The sequence below is a fragment of the Elgaria multicarinata genome, chromosome 5 (genome assembly GCF_023053635.1).
Source record: "Elgaria multicarinata webbii isolate HBS135686 ecotype San Diego chromosome 5, rElgMul1.1.pri, whole genome shotgun sequence".
Classification (NCBI taxonomy): Eukaryota; Metazoa; Chordata; class Lepidosauria; order Squamata; family Anguidae; genus Elgaria; species Elgaria multicarinata.
In genome coordinates, this window is record NC_086175.1 from 138,691,552 (window position 1) to 138,709,541 (window position 17,990).

Below are 17,990 nucleotides of genomic sequence, written 5' to 3' on the forward strand. Positions count from 1 at the left end.
AATCCTTCTCCTCCTCACCCTTTGCGTCTCATATCTTACCTGGGGATGTCCCTCAACCACCCCAGCAACCTTCTTCCTCCTCCTCCTCCTCCTCCTCTCTTCCAGCTTCGGTGCAGAGTCGGACCAGGAGAAGGAGGAGTGGGTGGAGGCCATGCAGCAGTCCATCGCTGAGGCGCTCTCCAACTTCGAAGTGGCCGAGAGGATCTGGACGGAGGAGGCGAACTGCTTCTGTGCCGACTGTGGCGCTCCTAAACCCGACTGGGCCTCCATTAATCTCTGCGTGGTGATCTGCAAGCGCTGTGCAGGTACGGAAGGGCGGGAAAGTGGCCGTGGCCGGAGCGGGTGCGGGAGCTGGTCTGCAGCGTGGCAGTTGCAGATCGCATCGCCCGAAGGCCAGTGCCGGGAGCGAGGCGCTCTTCCTTCCCATGCAAGGGCTCCTGCTCTTGGATTCTGCGTCAGTTGATCCAGTAGAAGTAACCCCTGCTGCTTCCATATTTAGAATCGTTCAGGGCCAAAGCAGGCATTACTTTAAACGTGCAGCTATGCCTTTAAAAAGACCAAAAAAACTTCTAAGAGTAGGTGCAAAGCCCCAGTCCAGATCTCAAAAGCTCCCCCCTCCCCAGGATCCTGTGCCTACTCTTGAGTAAAAATGAAGGGGGGGAGGAAGACACAAGTGCTAGATATAAGATGTCATCAGACAAGCGTTTTATTGCACCCTGCCCACTCACAGGCTATCCATGGTTACTAGCCCTGATGGTTGTGTGCTACCTCCAGTATTCGAGGCAATAAGCCTGTGTGTACCAGTTGCTGGGGAATATGGGCGGGAAGGTGCTGTTGCATTCGTGTCCTGCTTGTTCATCCTTGGCCGACGGCTGGTTGGCCACTGTGTGAACAGAGTGCTGGACTAGGTGGACCCTTGGTCTGATCCAGCATCAGGGCACTTCTGATGTTCTTATGTCCTCGTGCATCCTTTTGACGATGATGTCCACCTCCCACACGTCTCCCACCCCTTCTGACTTTTTTCTGTGACAAAATAGACCCCGGTGAATCCGACTTATTTTTTTAAAGTGAAACGTGCCGCCATTTCCTGCTGTGTGCAGGAGAAGCAGCGCAATAGGACATCAGGAAAAACTTCCTGACTGTTATTTATTTATTTATTTTATTTTATTTAAAGCATTTTCATAGCGCCGCCTCACCATTTCTGGCATCGAGGCGCTTTACAATAACATATAAAACAATTCCATTAAAACCCTCAACCCACATTAAAACGATTCCATTAAAACCCTCACCCTCAAACCATTAAAACCCTTCAACCCCAATTTAAACCACCCCCTCCCCAGACTCTTATGAAAATAAAAATGCCTTACAAAGGCGTTTGAAGCAGTTGAAAGTGGGAGCCTGTCGAATCTCCAGTGGCACATTGTTCCATAACCGGGGGCCAGCCACTGAAAAAGCCCTGGCCCCGGCACATTCCGATTTGTAGCGGGGGACCATCAGGGCACCCTGCTCCTGAGAGCGAGTCTGCCAATGGTGAGACACAGGAGAAAGGCGAGTGCTCAGGTATCCAGGACCCAAGCAATGCAGGGCTTTATACATGGTCAACAAGACCTTGAAGCGCACGCTAGCAGCCACCGGCAGCCAATAGAGCTCTTGAAGCACCAAAGTGATAGAAGACCACTTTGGGAGCCCCTTGACCAACCTGGCTGCTGCATTTTGTACAGCCTGTAGGCGTTGGATTGGCTTCAAGGGACGCCCTGTATACAACAGGTTGCAATACTCCAGTCTGGAAAGAACCAGGGCCTGGACTGCGGTGGTAAGATCAGCCTCTGACAGAAAGGGGGGAACTTGGTGGAGCAAATGGAGTTGATAAAAGCAACTCCGAACCACGGCCCCCACCTGTGATGACATAGTTAGGGACTGGTCAAGAATAACACCCAGGTCCCGCGCCTCAGTCACAGTCCTTGGTCGGATTCCTGAAATAGGCAGATCTGTGAGCTCCTGGCTCAAATCTGCCAGCCGCTGACCTCGGCCAATCACCATCAGCTCAGTCTTCTCAGGGTTAAGCTTTAGGTTACTCCTAGACATCCAGTTACAGATCTCAGACAGGCACCAAGAGCAGTATGACAATGGAGCCAGTGACCGAGGGAGGTGGTGGGCTCTCCCACACTGGAGGCCTTCAAGAGGCAGCTGGACAACCCTCTGTCAGGGACGCTTTAGGGTGGATTCCTGCATGGAGCAGGGGGTTGGACTCCATGGCCTTGTAGGCCCCTTCCAACTGTGCTATTCTATGAGTCGATGAATAAAAACGCCCACTGAATGGGCCACGTGGTCGTTGCTGCTTCCTCTTTCTTTCCCCCGTGGAAAGAAATCGTTGCTATTGTGGGACAGCAGCAGGAAAGTGACGGTAGGGAAACGCGATTTTACCCCGTCTGGTGACGCTCATAGATTTGAAATAATCTTGATGTGCTTTCGGAGGCAGGTAAAAATTTTCTTGTTCTGGCAGGCCTTTGGTGAATTATCTGGACCTCCATCTATGCCAAGGACTTTTAAAATTGCCATGTATTTTAAATGTTTTAATATTGGAACATATTTAATATATTTTTAACTTTTGTATATTTCTATTCATAGGTTTTTAATGTGTATATGTTTTAAATTTTGTAATGCCGCCTTGAGGCCCAGCATTAGGCAAAAGTCAGGATACAAATAAATATGATAAATAAATACATTTGTTTTGGCCCTAACATGGGTTGCCCTCGTCAGGCCCTTCTGCTCTGCCATTGTCATGTGGTGTATTTTCCCCCCTGTTTTTCCCCAATGCAGGAGAACACCGTGGGCTGGGACCCAGCGTCACCAAAGTACGGAGTCTCAAGATGGACAAAAAAGTCTGGACGGAGGAGCTGATAGAGGTACCCATGGGAATTCACTTGCTGAGCAGATAGGAGGAGGGGAGGCATTTGGGGCAGCAAAGCCTGTGGACTCGATTTGGCACCAGACAACCTTTATTTGCAGCGGGGTGTGTGTGTGTGTCTTACTCTTGCTCTTCAGCGCTTCCCCCGTGCCTCATCAGAAGTAAATTTTGAAAGATGCAGGAGGTAGCGATGGTGGTGGTGGAACCAATGACAGTGCTGGGTGGCTGAAAGAGGGGTCAGCGCTGCACTGGGAAGCCGCTGTTTCCCAAAAGACAAAGACAGGAGATAAAATGTGACCTTGTATGTGGGCAGCTCTCTGCAGGCTGACTTGCTAGGTGTGGGCCCAAAAGGGACTGTGGATGTTAGTGGCGCTGAGAACTGTTTAGCCTGGAGAAGAGAAGGCTGAGGGGAGCCAGGATAGCATTCTTCAAATACTTAAAAGGTTGTCACCCAAAGGAGGGCCAGGATCTCTTCTCGGTCCTCCCAGAGTGCAGGACACGGAATAACGGGCTCAAGTTAAAGGAAGCCAGATTCCAGATGGACATCAGGAAAACCTTCCTGACTGTTAGAGCAGTACGACAATGGAATCAGTTACCTAGGGCTCTCCCACACTAGAGGCATTCAAGAGGCAGCTGGACAAGCATCTGTCAGGGATGCTTTAGGGTGGATTCCTGGATTGAGCAGGGGGTTGGACTCGATGGCGTTAGGGGCCCCTTCCAATTCTACTATTCTGTGATTCTATGATCTCTTCTCGATCCTCCCAGAGTGCAGGATACGGAATATCAGGCTCAAGTGACAGGAAGCCAGATTCCAGCTGGACATCAGGAAAAACTTCCTGACTGTTAGAGCAGTACGACAATGGAATTAGTTACCTAGGGAGGTGGTGGGCTCTCCCACACTAGAGGCCTTCAAGAGGCAGCTGGACCGCCATCTGTCAGGGATGCTTTAGGGTGGATTCCTGCATTGAGCAGGGGGTTGGACTCGATGGCCTTGTAGGCCCCTTCCAACTCTGCTATTCTATGATTCTATAAACCGAAGAACAAAAGGGGAGGGATTCAGAAAGAGCAGCGGAGTATTTGTTGTGAAAACGTGTCAGGGCATTTTGAAACGAGACTGCCTTCCGCTCTCCAAAATCTTAATATTTTATTTTAAGCCTTTTGACTTGGAATTAAGTGCCTCGCTGGCCTCGTTCGGGGGCTGCTGCCCTTCTTGTGAAGGCTCCCTGCGTGCCTGTTCCACTACTTTAACAGAAAAGAAAAAAAAGTGCTGCCTTAAATGGTGGTGAAGCGTCAATGCAGCCACTTGAGGGCACCGTTTTCACAAGGAAGCGGCTCGGTCCTAGGGATGGGATTTGACGGAGGGAAATCGCCGTCCGAATATAGGACAAGCTTGCCTGTAAACTCTCCTCACCGTAACCTGGGGGGGGGTCCTGAAGAAAGCGCCCCCCTTTTAGCGCCCCCATTGTAAGCACAGAACGTTTGATAGAACAAGTGAAGGGACAATTGTGGGTCAGCGTACGGATGCTGGCTGGAACCTTTTGTGGCCGCTGGGTCCATGTTGTTCTTCTCCCTCTGGAGCGAAGAGGCTGGGGCCTGGACTTGGCTCACCGCTTCGTAACATGTCCCTAATGACACTGCAACTGGGCGCCAAAAAGTAGGGTATGAATAGAACAAATAAATAATACAGCGATTATAACATGTAGAGAACAGTTCATAGAATCATAGAATAGCAGAGTTGGAAGGGGCCTACAAGGCCATCGAGTCCAACCCCCTGCTCAATGCAGGAATCCACCCTAAAGCATCCCTGACAGGTGGCTGTCCAGCTGCCTCTTGAAGGCCTCCAGTGTGGGAGATGTGATCCCCATCTGATCATGGCGTGGAAACCCTCCCAGCAAGGCAGGGGATCTGCTGGCAGGCTCCTCTGTGCCTTGTGCTTGCAGAGCGGCGTGCCTGCCAACGCAAAAATGGTTTCAGGCCGTACGTGGGTGCAACATGTGGGGCCATGGCCAGCCCTCAGGTGGATGCTCAAGGTGGCTTTGTGTAGATCACAAAATTGGGTGGGATAGCTCATACCCTGGAAGACAGAAACAAACGTCAAAGTGATCTTGATAGGCTGGAGTGCTGGGCTGAAAACAACAGAATGAAATTTAATTATTTATATAGCACCATCAATGTACATGGTGCTGCACAGAGTAAAACAGTAAATAGCAAGACCCTGCCGCATAGGCTTACATTCTAATAAAACCAGGATAAAACAATAAGGAGGGGAAGAGAAAGCAAACAGGCACAGGGTAGGGTAAAACTAACAGTATAAAGTCAGAACAAAATCAAGTTTTAAAAGCTTTAGAAAAAAGAAAAGTTTTTAGCTGAGCTTTAAAAGCTGCGGTTGAACTTGTAGTTCTCAAATGTTCTGGAAGAGCGTTCCAGGTATAAGGGGCAGCAGAAGAAAATGGACGAAGCCGAGCAAGGGAAGTAGAGACCCTTGGGCAGGCGAGAAACATGGCATTAGAGGAGCGAAGAGCACGAGCGGGGCAATAGTGTGAGAGGAGAGAGGAAAGCTAAGAAGAAGCTAGACTGTGAAAAGCTTTGTAGGTCAACAGGAGAAGTTTATATTGGATTCTGAGGTGAATTGGAAGCCAATGAAGAGATTTCAGAAGTGGAGTAACATGGTCAGAGCGGCGAGCCAAGAAGGTGATCTTGTAAATGCCAAGTTCTACATTTAGGAAATAGAAACCAAAGGCACAGTTACAAGATGGGGGATACTTGGCTCAGCAATACTACAAATGAGAAGGATCTTGGAATTGTTGTAGATCACAAGCTGAATATGAGCCAACAGTGCGATATGGCTGCAAGAAAGGCAAATGCTATTTTGGGCTGCATTAATAGAAGTATAGCTTCCAAATCACGTCAGGTACTGGTTCCTCTTTATTCGGCCCTGGTTAGGCCTCATCTAGAGTATTGCATCCAGTTCTGGGCTCCACAATTCAAGAAGGACGCAGACAAGCTGGAGCGTGTTCAGAGGAGGGCAACCAGGATGATCAGGGGTCTGGAAACAAAGCCCTATGAAGAGAGGCTGGAAGAACTGGGCATGTTTAGCCTGGAGAAGAGAGGATTGAGGGGAGAGATGATAGCACTCTTCAAATACTTAAGAGGTTGTCACACAGAGGAGGGCCAGGATCTCTTCTCGATCCTCCCAGAGTGCAGGACACGGAATAACCGGCTCAAGTTACAGGAAGCCTGGTTCTGGCTGGACATCAGGAAAAACTTCCTGACTGTTAGAGCAGTACGACAATGGAACCAGTTACCTAGGGAGGTTGTGGGCTCTCCCACATAAGAGGCAGCTGGACAACCCTCTGTCAGGGATGCTTTAGGGTGGATTCCTGCATTGAGCAGGGGGTTGGACTCGATGGCCTTGTACACCCCTTCTAATTCTGCTATTCTATGATTCTATGATTCTCAACACTCATTCAGGGGAATGGAGGGGTAGACTCTCTGCCCCACTCAAAGACACACAGGCATCCTTCAGTAAGGCAGGTCAGTGTTTTTAACCCCCTGTTACAGCCTGGAGGTGCTGAGAGAGGGTGTGTGTGTGTCTGTCTTTCATTGGCCATCTGTTCAATACATGGCAGAGGTGAGATCTGAATCAGGGACAGCCATGTCGTTGCCTTGCGCTCCAAGCTTGTCACGGTGGTTTTTTTATCCTGTCTCTGTGGCTCAGTTTGCCTTGTGGGTCCTCCAGCCGGGGCAGTGGAAGCTGCCACTTGTGTGAAGTACACGTGAGCTGTTTATCCACGTCACCGCTGGGCCCTTCCTTCCCTTGGTGCTCTGAGGCTGAGCCACGCAGGCGGTTCGCCACTTCCCGCCCTCTAGGCAAGGATCCTCCCGGGTCACTCAGTCCAGGACTTTCCGTCTGGTCCGGTTTCAGGACTTCTGCCACGGAGATAGCTCTAAAGTTCACAGGCTGGGCAAAGACGCACAGCATGCTGGGAAACGTTATTGGCTTCAGGGGTGGCCGAAGCTGCAGGCCTCAAAGCCAAAGCTGGCCGGCAGCCTCCCAAAGCATCCGGCCTCCACGTTCCACCGCCACACCCATCTCTGCTTCTCATCATCTGGTTGCTTTCTCCAGATCTGTTTTGGCTGCCTTTATTGCTCACTGGTTTATTTTTCCACTACTGAAGGCTGCACTTTTCTTTTCTTCCTTATGCCGGCAGTGGGCAAAGCTATTGCTTCAGTGGTATCTCCCCCCGTGAAGTGGCCACGAGTGGATTCACGATTCACACAACAATTTTGAAATGGTGTAGTATTCACGAGGAGATTTTTTAATTGTATTTTCCGGTATTTTGACTGATTGCCTTTCATTCGGGCGTGCCTTAGTCACTCAATGAGACAGCAGCTCCTTTGCAACCCTGTGCCCTCCAGATGATTTGGACTACAATCCCCATAAGCCCCAGCAAGCATGGCCAGTGGTCAGGGATTATGAGAGTTATAGTCCAAGCCATGCTGCCGGACTACAACAGGGCCAGGAGACCAGGGCCTAACCTGTACCAAGCAGGATATAGCACTATGAAAGTGGTATAAGAGGCAGGAGTCACACGACTGCCTTATAGCAGTATTGAAGTGCACTGACAACTGTTGGGGCCCATAGACACAGACCATAGACCGCTTTCATACCACTTTCATAGTGCAATATCCTGCTTGGTATAGATTAGGCCTCGTGTGGCGCAGAGTGGTAAGCGGCAGTTACTGCAGCCGAAACTCTCCCCACAGCCTGAGTTCGATCCCAGAGGAAGATGGTTCTCAGGCAGCCGGCTCTGATCGGAACTCAGCCTTCCATCCTCCCGAGGTCGGTAAAATGAGTACCCAGCTAGCTGGGGGAAAGGTAACCGCGACTGGGGAAGGCAATGGCAAACCACCCCGCTACAAAAGTCTGCCAAGGAAACGTCAGCGAAAGCAGGGGTCCCTCTGGGAGTCCGCAATGACTCAGGTGCTGGCACGAGAGGTTCCTTTCCTTTCCTTTCCTAGATTAGGCCCAGGTTGCTTGCCCTTGCTTTAAGGTATCCTAGGAAAAGTTTTGTTCACATGGTTCCTTCTTACACACAACAACAAGCACGTTGAAGCTCTTCCAGGAAATAGCATGCTGAGAGAGCTGGTGTGCATAGTGGCTCCGAATCTGGACCACAGGTCAAGAAGCCCCAGGTTCAAATCTCACCTTTGCCATTAGTTTGCTAAGTGTGCAATGCAGGCTGAGGAATGCTGAGAGTTGTAGGACTTTTTTCTTTCTGAACATGCGTAGGATTACACCCTAAGTGGCCTTAGGCATGGCTGACGCTCCCTCCCTCCCTCCCTCCCTCTCTCACTCTTTTGCTCTCCCTCAGTCTCCTTGTTCGGCAATATCTGACATCAATTCTCATAGGGTTGTCGTAAGGATTACAGCTACATCATGCAGGTGGATTCCTGCGTTGAGCAGGGGGTTGGACTCGATGGCCGTGTAGGCCCCTTCCAACTCTGCTATTCTATGATTCTATGATTCTATGCGTGGGAAAGCACTTTGCACACTTGGAAGCACAATACAAATGCAGTATTAACGTTATGATCAGGACGAGTTCTGAAAGTGTGAAGCTGAATGTGTCACAGGGAAACTTTGCTCTCTGCTTGTGTTGTCACGGGGATCCCACCATGCTTGGCCTGCTGGACTGGAGTTGGCTAACCCTCACTTCCGCCTGCCTCCACTCACTGTACAGAGTGGAATGGTCCATTCACGCCTCTAACCTTGTATAAATGGCGGCTGTATCGGCACAGTGCTAGGTCTTAAGGAGAGCTTTCACCACGAAGCGAGAATCCCTCGTGCCAGGAAACGCAGGAGAAGCTACAAGGAGCTTGTGTGCTTCATTTGGGCCTTGAGTCCTGCAAAAACAGCGGGCCAGCTTGCTTCTCAGAGGAGGGCTTCCGTCAGGATCGATTCTGCCCTTCTCCACGGTCAATGCACTCATCGGTGACCTAGAAAAATGGATCACAGAGGGGTCTCTGGCGTGAGCCAGCCAGGATCTTGTCCGTGGCTTAGAGGCTAGTGGCATGTTGAAGGTTGTGGTGAGTGCCCCCCCTCTCCTGTAGACACAAACAGGATAGAAAATGATAACGCTCTTCTGATTTTGTGGAATTTATCATCTATAGGGCTCAGCAGCCACTGGTCCTCTCGAAATGTTGGCATGGAGCAAAAAAAGTAAGAGAGCCTCTTCGGTTAAAATTCAGTTCAGCTCCATTGTAAAAGGCTGGTCATGGCTGATGGGAGTTGTAGTCCAATTCCTCTGGAGGGCACCGAGTTGAGGAAGGCTGGTGCATTCTATGCATTTTTGATGGATCCCCAAGGCTCAGGGCCTCAGGGACTGCTTGCCATTTAAACCGAGGCAGGGCAGAGGGTCGCCCAAGGGAGGCCTGCTGCCAGATCATAGAATCATAGAATCATAGAATAGTAGAGTTGGAAGGGGCCTACAAGGCCATCGAGTCCAACCCCCTGCTCAATGCAGGAATCCACCCTAAAGCATCCCTGACAGATGGTTGTCCAGCTGCCTCTTGAAGGCCTCTAGGGTGGGAGAGCCCACCACCTCCCTAGGGAACTGATTCCATTGTCATACTGCTCTAACAGTCAGGAAGTTTTTCCTGATGTCCAGCTGGAATCTGGCTTCCTTTAACTTGAGCCCATTATTCCGTGTCCTACACTCTGGAAGGATCGAGAAGAGATCCTGGCCCTCCTCTGTGTGACAACCTTTCAAGTATTTGAAGAGTGCTCTCATGTATCAGCTCATGTAGAACCGGAATCCTGATGCTGAAACATCCACACGTTCTGTGCCAAGGAGAGGATACAGACGGGTCCCTTGTGGTCTTGGTTCTTGGGAATGCTAGAAAGCAGGGCTCCACATTTTCTGCCGGCCTTCACCGACGGCTCTGTCCCGTGTGTTCTCAGCTCTTTCTCCAGATCGGCAACGCCGTGGCCAACCAGTTCTGGGCCGCCAACGTCCCCCCCAGCGAGGCCGTCAGCGCCCGAAGCGAGAGCCAGGAGCGGAGACGCTTCCTTGTGGCCAAGTACAGGGAAGGCAAATACCGCCGGTACCACCCGCTCTTTGGGAACCAGGAGGAGCTCAACAAGGTGGGTTGATGGATGTGGAGGGAGGCCCCTGCCGAGGGGGAGGCTCGTTCCCCAGGCCCCCTTTCCCCCGGCCTCTACATGGCAGCAGATTTAGATGGGAAGTTCTACAAGTGCTGTTATGTGGGCAGAGAAGAAGGGTTGGGGGAGGCTGTCTAGGGCTTTGGACTCTGCCTGACTTGGTTCCAGGCAGGATGACTGTGTGCAAGCAAAGTTGAAGATCGGCCCAGATAACTCTGCATGCAGACACTGAATTCTACGGGTCTTTTGTCTCGGGGTGCTTCCAGACGTGGCCTTTATCATACCATCACTTTACGTGATTCACAGAATTTCGTGGGGAGGTGGGAGTCCAGAGGAAATTGCCTTCCGGATCATAACCCCTGCCGTGTCTCCGCACCGCTTCTTCCGTCCTTTCTCTTACCACAGAAAATCCATTGAGAACGAAAAGATGGAATAGCGGCACGATGTGTTCTCATTTGCAGCTTTGCACACAGCCATTAGACTGGTGGGGGCTGAGGGAGAGGGCTTTCTCAGTGATGGCCCCCTCACAGGGAGATAAGCAGGGCCTCCTTACTTCTGTGTTGTTGTTTTTTAAAGAGCAGAAGACATATTTATTACAGCCTGCATTTGGTGCTTAAAAGCTTTTAGCTGCTGCAGTACTGAGTGTGTGTGAACATGTGTGTTCGTGTGTGTGTGTGTGTGTGTGCGTGTGTGTGTTTTATAATCTTGTAAGCTGCCTTGTGACGGTGGGTTTGAAATCTTTTTAATCTTCATCATCACCATCATCCCATGGGGGTAAAGGTCTGCCCAGTTCCACAGGGCACGGCAGGCCCACGGACCCTAGCCAACCTCCACTCGTCAGGGGGTGTAACTTGGTGTCCTCCACATCTTTCCTTTACTATGCGATGCTCTGTTTACAAAAAGAAGTAGCTAGGCATGGATTAGGTCCACACACACACCTCATTAAAGCAATCTTAGTTTATTTGACAGTTGTTCTAACTGATTAATCAGTCAGTTGAATTTGCATGTGGGCAACACAATAGTCCCGAAGACAAAAGTGTACTTTCTCTTTGGACGCTATGTCTACATGTTGCAGAAGAGGTCTTGCGTCCTCTGTGGAAGGGAAGGGAGAAGGCGTCTTCTAAGATCGGGATGGGGGCCCTCAGCAACTTTACAAGCCCTTATGTTAAAAGTATTTGCCCGTGCCCGTGGAACTGCGCAGAGTATGGTGCGACCACACTTCGAATACTGTGTACAGTTCTGGTCACCCCACCTAAAAAAGGATATCATCCAGCTGGGAAAAGTGCAGAAAAGGGCAACTAAAATGATCGAGGGGCTGGAGCATCTCCCTTACGAGGGAAGGTTACAGCAACTGGGATTGTTTAGCTTGGAAAAGAGGAGGCAAAGGGGAGACATGATAGAGGTGTGCAAAATGATGGTGTGGAGCATGTGGATAGGGAGACATTTTTCCCCCTCTCCCATGATAGTAGAACCCAAAGGGGTCATCCCGTGAAGCTGATGGATGGGGGATCCAGGACAAATAAGAGGAAGTACTTCACACAATGCATAGTTAAGCTATGGAACTCACTACCACAAGATGTAGTGATGGCCGCCCATTTGGATGGCTTTAAAAGGGGGTTGGATAAATTCCTGGAGGTGAAGGCTATCAATATCTACTAGCCCTGATGGTTGTGTGCTGTCTCCAGTATTCGAGGCAGGAGGCCTGTGTGCAGCAGTTGCTGGGGAACATGGGTGGGAGGGTGCTGTTGCATCGTGTCCTTCTTTGTTGGTCCCTGGTCGACAGCTGGTTGGCCCCTGTGTGAACAGAGTGCTGGACTAGATGGACCCTTGGTCTGATCCAGCCTCAGGGCTGTTCTTATGTTCTTATTTTAAATATAATGTGTTGCCTGATTGTGTTATATAATGTATTGCCAGGATCTCTTCTCGATCCTCCCAGAGTGCAGGACACGGATTAACGGGCTCAAGTTAAAGGAAGCTAGATTCCAGCTGGACATCAGGAAAAACTTCCTGACTGTTAGAGCAGTACAATGGAATCAGTGACCTAGGGAGGTTGTGGGCTCTCCCACACTGGAGGCCTTCAAGAGGCAGCTGGACAACCCTCTGTCAGGGATGCTTTAGGGTGGATTCCTGCATTGAGCAGGGGGTTGGACTCGATGGCCTTGTAGGCCCCTTCCAACTCTGCTATTCTATGATTCTATGATAATCAGGGTGCCTGTTTAATGGATTAAGCTAGCTGCTTAATCCATGAAAGGTTGCAGCCCTCCATAGATCGAGATCACAGCAAGTCCCATAAGTTCACGCTGAGCTGCTGCAACGCAGTCGCCTAGGGCCGGAGGGCTGGGCCTTGCATGGGCGTATGGCCCAACGAGCCATTTTGTAGCAGTGGGAGACCTGGAGGACGGCTCTCTCTCACCGCTCCACTGCATTCTTTTTTCCGTTCCCCCCCCCCCCCCCCGGGAAACGCCCGACTTCAGAGAGTTGTCAGGAAGCTGTAAATGAATGTGTAAAGAGCCTGGAAGCCTTTGAGGCCTCAGTTGCACAAAACAGTGGAATTTTTAAAAGTGCATTATACGGCCCTTTGGCTTGCATGTTTACAGCCTTGGCTAGCATGAGTTTCAGGGGATTAGATGTTGCAGGTTGGAGTGACCGGCTCCAGCTTTATTACAAACCGGCAGGCAAAGCAGCTGCTCTGCCTTCTCTCATCTCCTCAGTGGGATTTTCATGAGTCTCCTTAGCACAGAAAGCTCCATCACACCAGCATTATAGCCTGCTGTCACGGTGAATTGCATGCAAAGGACTCAGATGACGTCAACCATGTCCTGCTGTGATTGCCCTCACTTCTTAGTGATGTATTTTGGCGCGTGGAAAGTCTGGTTCTTCCGGTAATGTGAAAACACATTGCTCAAACTTCAACCTGTATTTTCATCCATAGTTTTCAATCCGATGTTCTGTGGGCATGTTTTCAAGGGGGGGTAACTGATGATGAAAGAGAGGGGTGTGCCTTTTCTCCAGCGGGTGTTTTTAAATTCAAATTCAAATTCTTTCCTCCTGCTTCTTGGCTGCTGGGTTGAATGAAAGAACGGTCTATTGTACTTTCGATCCTTCACCTTTGCTTCATGACTTGATTTGGGGGGTGTGGGGAAGGGAGAGGGGGATGCATTGGTAACATTGTAGAGGGGAGGCTGGGTAGCTTCTCTCCCCTCCCTTTTCCCTCTCAATTGGAAGTGCGTAACAAGGAGAACACAATGCAACCTCCAGTGGCAGGTGATAGGAGTTTTAGTTGATTAATCAATTAATCTATGGATTAAATTTGCATGTGGGTTATAAGCAGACCCTCTGGCGCAAGAAGAGATCCCATTGAACCCTATGTTCTTACTCCTGAGTAGGTATTTTCACCTTAAAACAAATGTGGAAAATGCACCCACCTTGCCAACAGCACCCTCATTTTTAAACATAAGTAGATCAAAATTTGCACAGTGATGGGTCTTAAGGAGGGCTTTCAGCATGCCCCATTTGAATCCGATTGGATCATCCTTCGATTTTAAGGGATTTTTAAAATGGAATTTAAACAAATGCTTACATCTGCATAAGTTTTAAAGATAAAGAGATCAAAATTGGCACAGTGCTAGGTCTTAAGGAAACCTTTCAGCATACCAAATTTGAATCAGGTTGGGTCATTCTTTGATTTTATATGATTTTTTAAAATTCCTCCCTCAAACCCTTTGGAGCTTATAGTCCACCAGTGCAAAGGATCATAGGATCGCTTTTCTGTTCCTTTGATCATGCAAAGCTGTGCATCTTCAACTTCATAAACTACAGATCTGCTGGTTCCCTTACTCAAAAGTAAATGCCATTGATTTCAACTGCTAACATCACATGCTGGCTTACCTTTGAGGAAACCCCATTGAATAGAGAGAGTCTTACTTCTGAGTAAACACACATACCTGAAGTGACGCTTTCGAGAAATTCCATGGGTCCACTTTTTTGATAGAACGCCGTCTCAACCGCCGCTCGATCGCAGCTCAACAAAATTGGTTCAATGCGAAAAGTCTTGGAAATGTATGTTATTATCTTGCAAATCATATTTTTTAAAAAATATAAATGAAAGGTTTTCATGAGATATGTTGTGTCCCCCTACATTTCGTTATTACAATTTATGTACGTGTCTGTATCTCTTATAAGGGGTTAGTTTAATCTCCGGTTTGCTAGTAAAACTGAATTACTGTGTCGCGAAATGATGCATGTCTAAAAAGTGTGTCACCAACATGAAAAGTTTGGAATTTATGATCTAAAGCATTTATTTGTTTCCTATCTATATGGCCTGATAGCTGAAGCTTTCTGGGCAGTTCGCAAAAATTGAACTTTAAGAACCTCCAGTACAGCCTTTCTCAACCTGGGGCGCTCCAGATGTGTTGGACTACAACTCCCAGGATGCCCCAGCCAGGTGGCTGGGGCATTCTGGGAGATGCAGTCCAACACATCTGGAGCGCCCCAGGTTGAGGAAGGCGGCTCCAGTAGCTATTGGGGTTGGTTTGGGGAGACCCAAAACTCTTGAGAAGTGTAAACAGCAACGAGTCTTGTAACACCTTAAACAGTAACACATTTAATCTGGCATGGAATTATGCCAGAATAAACAGGACTGTAACAGGACTCGTTGTAGTTTTTGTTGCTATAGGCTAATATCCACCACCCCACCCATCCCGGAAATTCTGGGTAGTATATTTGCCAAAGTGGTAGTATGGGAGGGCAAAATAGGAGGATGAGAATTCTGATGATAATTTGTGAACTGCCCAGAGAACTTTTTGTTGATAGGCGGTATAGAAATATACGTAAGTAAGTAAATAAATAATTTTTAAAAAGAGAGTGAAATTGCATTTAGTTTAGGAAAACAGAGTTTACACAGCATTTTAAAAGTAAAAAAAAGTTTTTAAAAGATAGCAAAAGAACATAAAAATGGCCAAGTTAAACTTTTTTAGGCCCCTGACCTATGATTATTTCTTTCTTTCTTTATTTAATTTATATACTGCCTCATAGTTGAAGCTCTCTGGGCGGTTTACAAAAGTTAAAACAGTGAACGTTAAAAAGTATACAAAATTTAAAACCATCAAAAATATAAAAACAGCAATATAAAACAACAGTATCCATTTAAACAACAACAGTTCTGGGGTCCATTTAAAAAAAAAAAACACCTTAGCATATGTTGTTAAATGCCTGGGAGAAGAGAAGATTCTTGACCTGGCGCCGAAAAGATATCGATAATGTTGATGATTTATCTGGCCTGAAGATCTAGCCTCCTGGTTGTAAAAAATAATAAAGAGTCCTTTGTTCCATTTCTAAAAATGGAAGGTACCACACGCTACCTTGTTAGAATTTTAGGTAATATATTAAGGCTTTTCCTTTTTATATTGTTATATTTGTAACTGCTGCAGTGTTATAATATGATTGGCATTAAAGAATCCTGCATAGAGGCATATGTTTTCCATAAGTTTGACTTTTGGGTGGTGGTATGTTTTGTTAAGGACTCCTTTTGCTTTGTTGTTTATCAAAGCAAGAGGTCACCCCACGGCTCCCAGGGTTTGTCTGGGCCAAAAGGGGGTTGGATAAATTCCTGGAGGCGAATTTATCCCTGATGGTTGTGTGCTGTCTCTAGTATTCGAGGCAGTAAGCCTGTGTGCACCAGTCGCCGGGGAACATGGGTGGGAGGGTGCTGTTGCACCATGGCCTGCCTTGTCAGTCCCTGGCCGACGGCTGAACGGCCACTGTGTGAACAGAATCAGGGCTAGATGGACCCTTGGTCTGATCCAGCATCAGGACTCTTCTGATGTTCTTATGTTCTAAAAGAAAAAGGGAAGTGTTTTGTCTAAGCAGAACAAAGCTCTTCTAGCAAGGAGAAGCTCTTCCAGCCTGCCTCTGCGTTTTTAATAGACAACACCAATGTGACAGGAAAAGAGGGAGAAGTCTCGACTTTAGGTTCTGGGTTAACCCCTGTCCTGGGTCATTCACCCTTATTGCCACCCTGGGAGGAGGAAGTAGGCTGCCATTCACAGAGCGCCGTGCAGGGGCCGCGGGCGCAGGTATCCAAACCAGCAGGTTTGCTGAAATGAGGAGGCTTCAAGTATGGGACCGGTCCAGCGAGTTGACCCAACGTTGAGTAGCCAGCGAAACTCCGTTTGCCCCCGGCCACGCTCCGTCCTTCCCAGTTAGAGGGAGGTTCAAGGGGAGGGGAATTGGAAGAATGGAATGGGGGGCGGGTTCCTGGGGGGGAGATGTGGGGCAAGCCCAGCAGTCCTGAGAGGGGAGGGGCCAGGGGCCATGGAGGGGCAGGGCGGGGGTGGCTGGGCTGCCTTGGGAGAGGCTTCCCCAAAGGTGTGGGGCTGGGAGAGCAGGCGGAAGGGGCAGAATGAACGGAGGGCCACATTTTTGGAAGCAAAAGCAGAGGGAAGTGACAAAGTGGGCAGGAAAAAGAAATGGGCAGGGGACGACGAACAGGGAGGTGGCAGAGAAGGGGTAGGTAAACATGAGGACTAGCAGCTTGAAGTTGATGAGACGTATGCAAGGAAGCCATTATCAGGCTATAAGGAGTGTGTGTGTGCATGTGTGGAGGGCTGATGTTAGCAGTTCCATGCCAGCAGTTTGAGTCCCTGGCAATTCTGATTCTCCACCAGCCTTCCCCAACTCAGTGCCCTCCAGATGTGTGGGACTGCAACTCCCATTGGCCGTGCTGGCTAGGAACGATGGGAGCTGCAGACCTACACATCTGGAGCGCACTGGGCTGGGGGCAGGCCAAACTAGACAGTCTACAAGCCGCGCAGTTTTGCTGACATGGTGCAGTAACCCCCTGCCAAAGCTGGAGCCGTGGGAGGGGCCGTGCGTCCTACTGGGTGTGCATTCCCCCCCCCCAGTCCCCGTTTTTAGTGGCACAAAGAGGAGACTCATGGCGATCTCAGGGGGTCGCCTTCAGCCTGGTGGGCCCCTGTTCTGCAGGCCTGCAGTCCAGCCTCGTCCCCTGTGTGGACCAAGCCCTTTCCCCCAAGGATCAGCTCAGTTTTGAGCATTCTGAGCTAGCAAAGACGAAGCATGTTTATGTCGTGGTGTGTTTTTTTTTGTAGCTCCTGTGTTCCTCCAGGCAAAGTCAGGGTGGGGGGGAAGGGAAGCTAATTAACTTTCACTTTTCTGTGCCTTGTTGCCGTTCTCTTTCGCTGTGAGCATCTGGGCTCCAGCAGTGCCAAATAAGTGGGCTCCGACCTCGCCGGATCGAATTGCAGCAGCGCCGTCTCCCCCCGTCCCCTCCTGGGGCTCCTCTGTTTTTGTGTTTGCACGGAAGTGTGCTCCCCACCCTCGGCCTTTTGGCCAGTGACCAGGCCGGCCTGGAGGCTCTGGAATTCCACCCGTGGGCCGGCCAGCGTTGCCCCCTTCCTCCCTATAAAGAGGCCCTCACATCCTCGCCGGCTGCATGACTTCACCCGGAGGCCCAGAGCTTTGCTCGGTCGGCGTTTTGCGCGGAGTGGAATCCCCTGAGCTAGCCTGGGAGCCGGCCTTGGCTGCTGAGCCGGCCTTCCCGGGGCGCCCTCCCATCTCGGCTGGCGGTGCCCTCGGAGCGGTGCCACGGCAGCTCTCTGAGGCTGCGTCCATAGCCTGCTCCATTCGTTCCCGGCTCCTCCGGGCCGCTGCTGCCTCTCCCTGCTGCTCTGCCTCCCGAGACTCTAGCTTTCTGCTCTCGCGCCCCCACAGGCCCTGTGTGCTGCTGTGACCACCAGTGACCTGGCCGAGACGCTCGCCCTCTTGTTCTGCGGGGCCGAGGTGAGCTGCTACTCGGGGGACCCCAGCTACCCGTCCCCCCTCGCCTTAGCGGAGCAGGCCGGGCAGAGGCTGCAGATGGAGTTCCTGCTGCACAACAAGACTTCAGGTAAGAGGCCCGGG

General features: G+C 49.8%; 1 protein-coding gene across 2 annotated transcripts in view; it reads left to right on the plus strand.

The window, feature by feature from the left end:
* Window positions 1-17,990, plus strand: part of ARAP1 (ArfGAP with RhoGAP domain, ankyrin repeat and PH domain 1) — a 111,375-nt gene that overhangs the window by 45,374 nt on the left and 48,011 nt on the right. For both annotated transcript variants that reach the window (XM_063127356.1, XM_063127357.1), the window contains exons 10-13: window positions 106-305; window positions 2,821-2,906; window positions 9,870-10,052; window positions 17,802-17,976. In XM_063127356.1, the coding sequence (XP_062983426.1) occupies window positions 106-305; window positions 2,821-2,906; window positions 9,870-10,052; window positions 17,802-17,976 (644 nt within the window). The remainder of the gene's footprint in view (window positions 1-105; window positions 306-2,820; window positions 2,907-9,869; window positions 10,053-17,801; window positions 17,977-17,990) is intronic.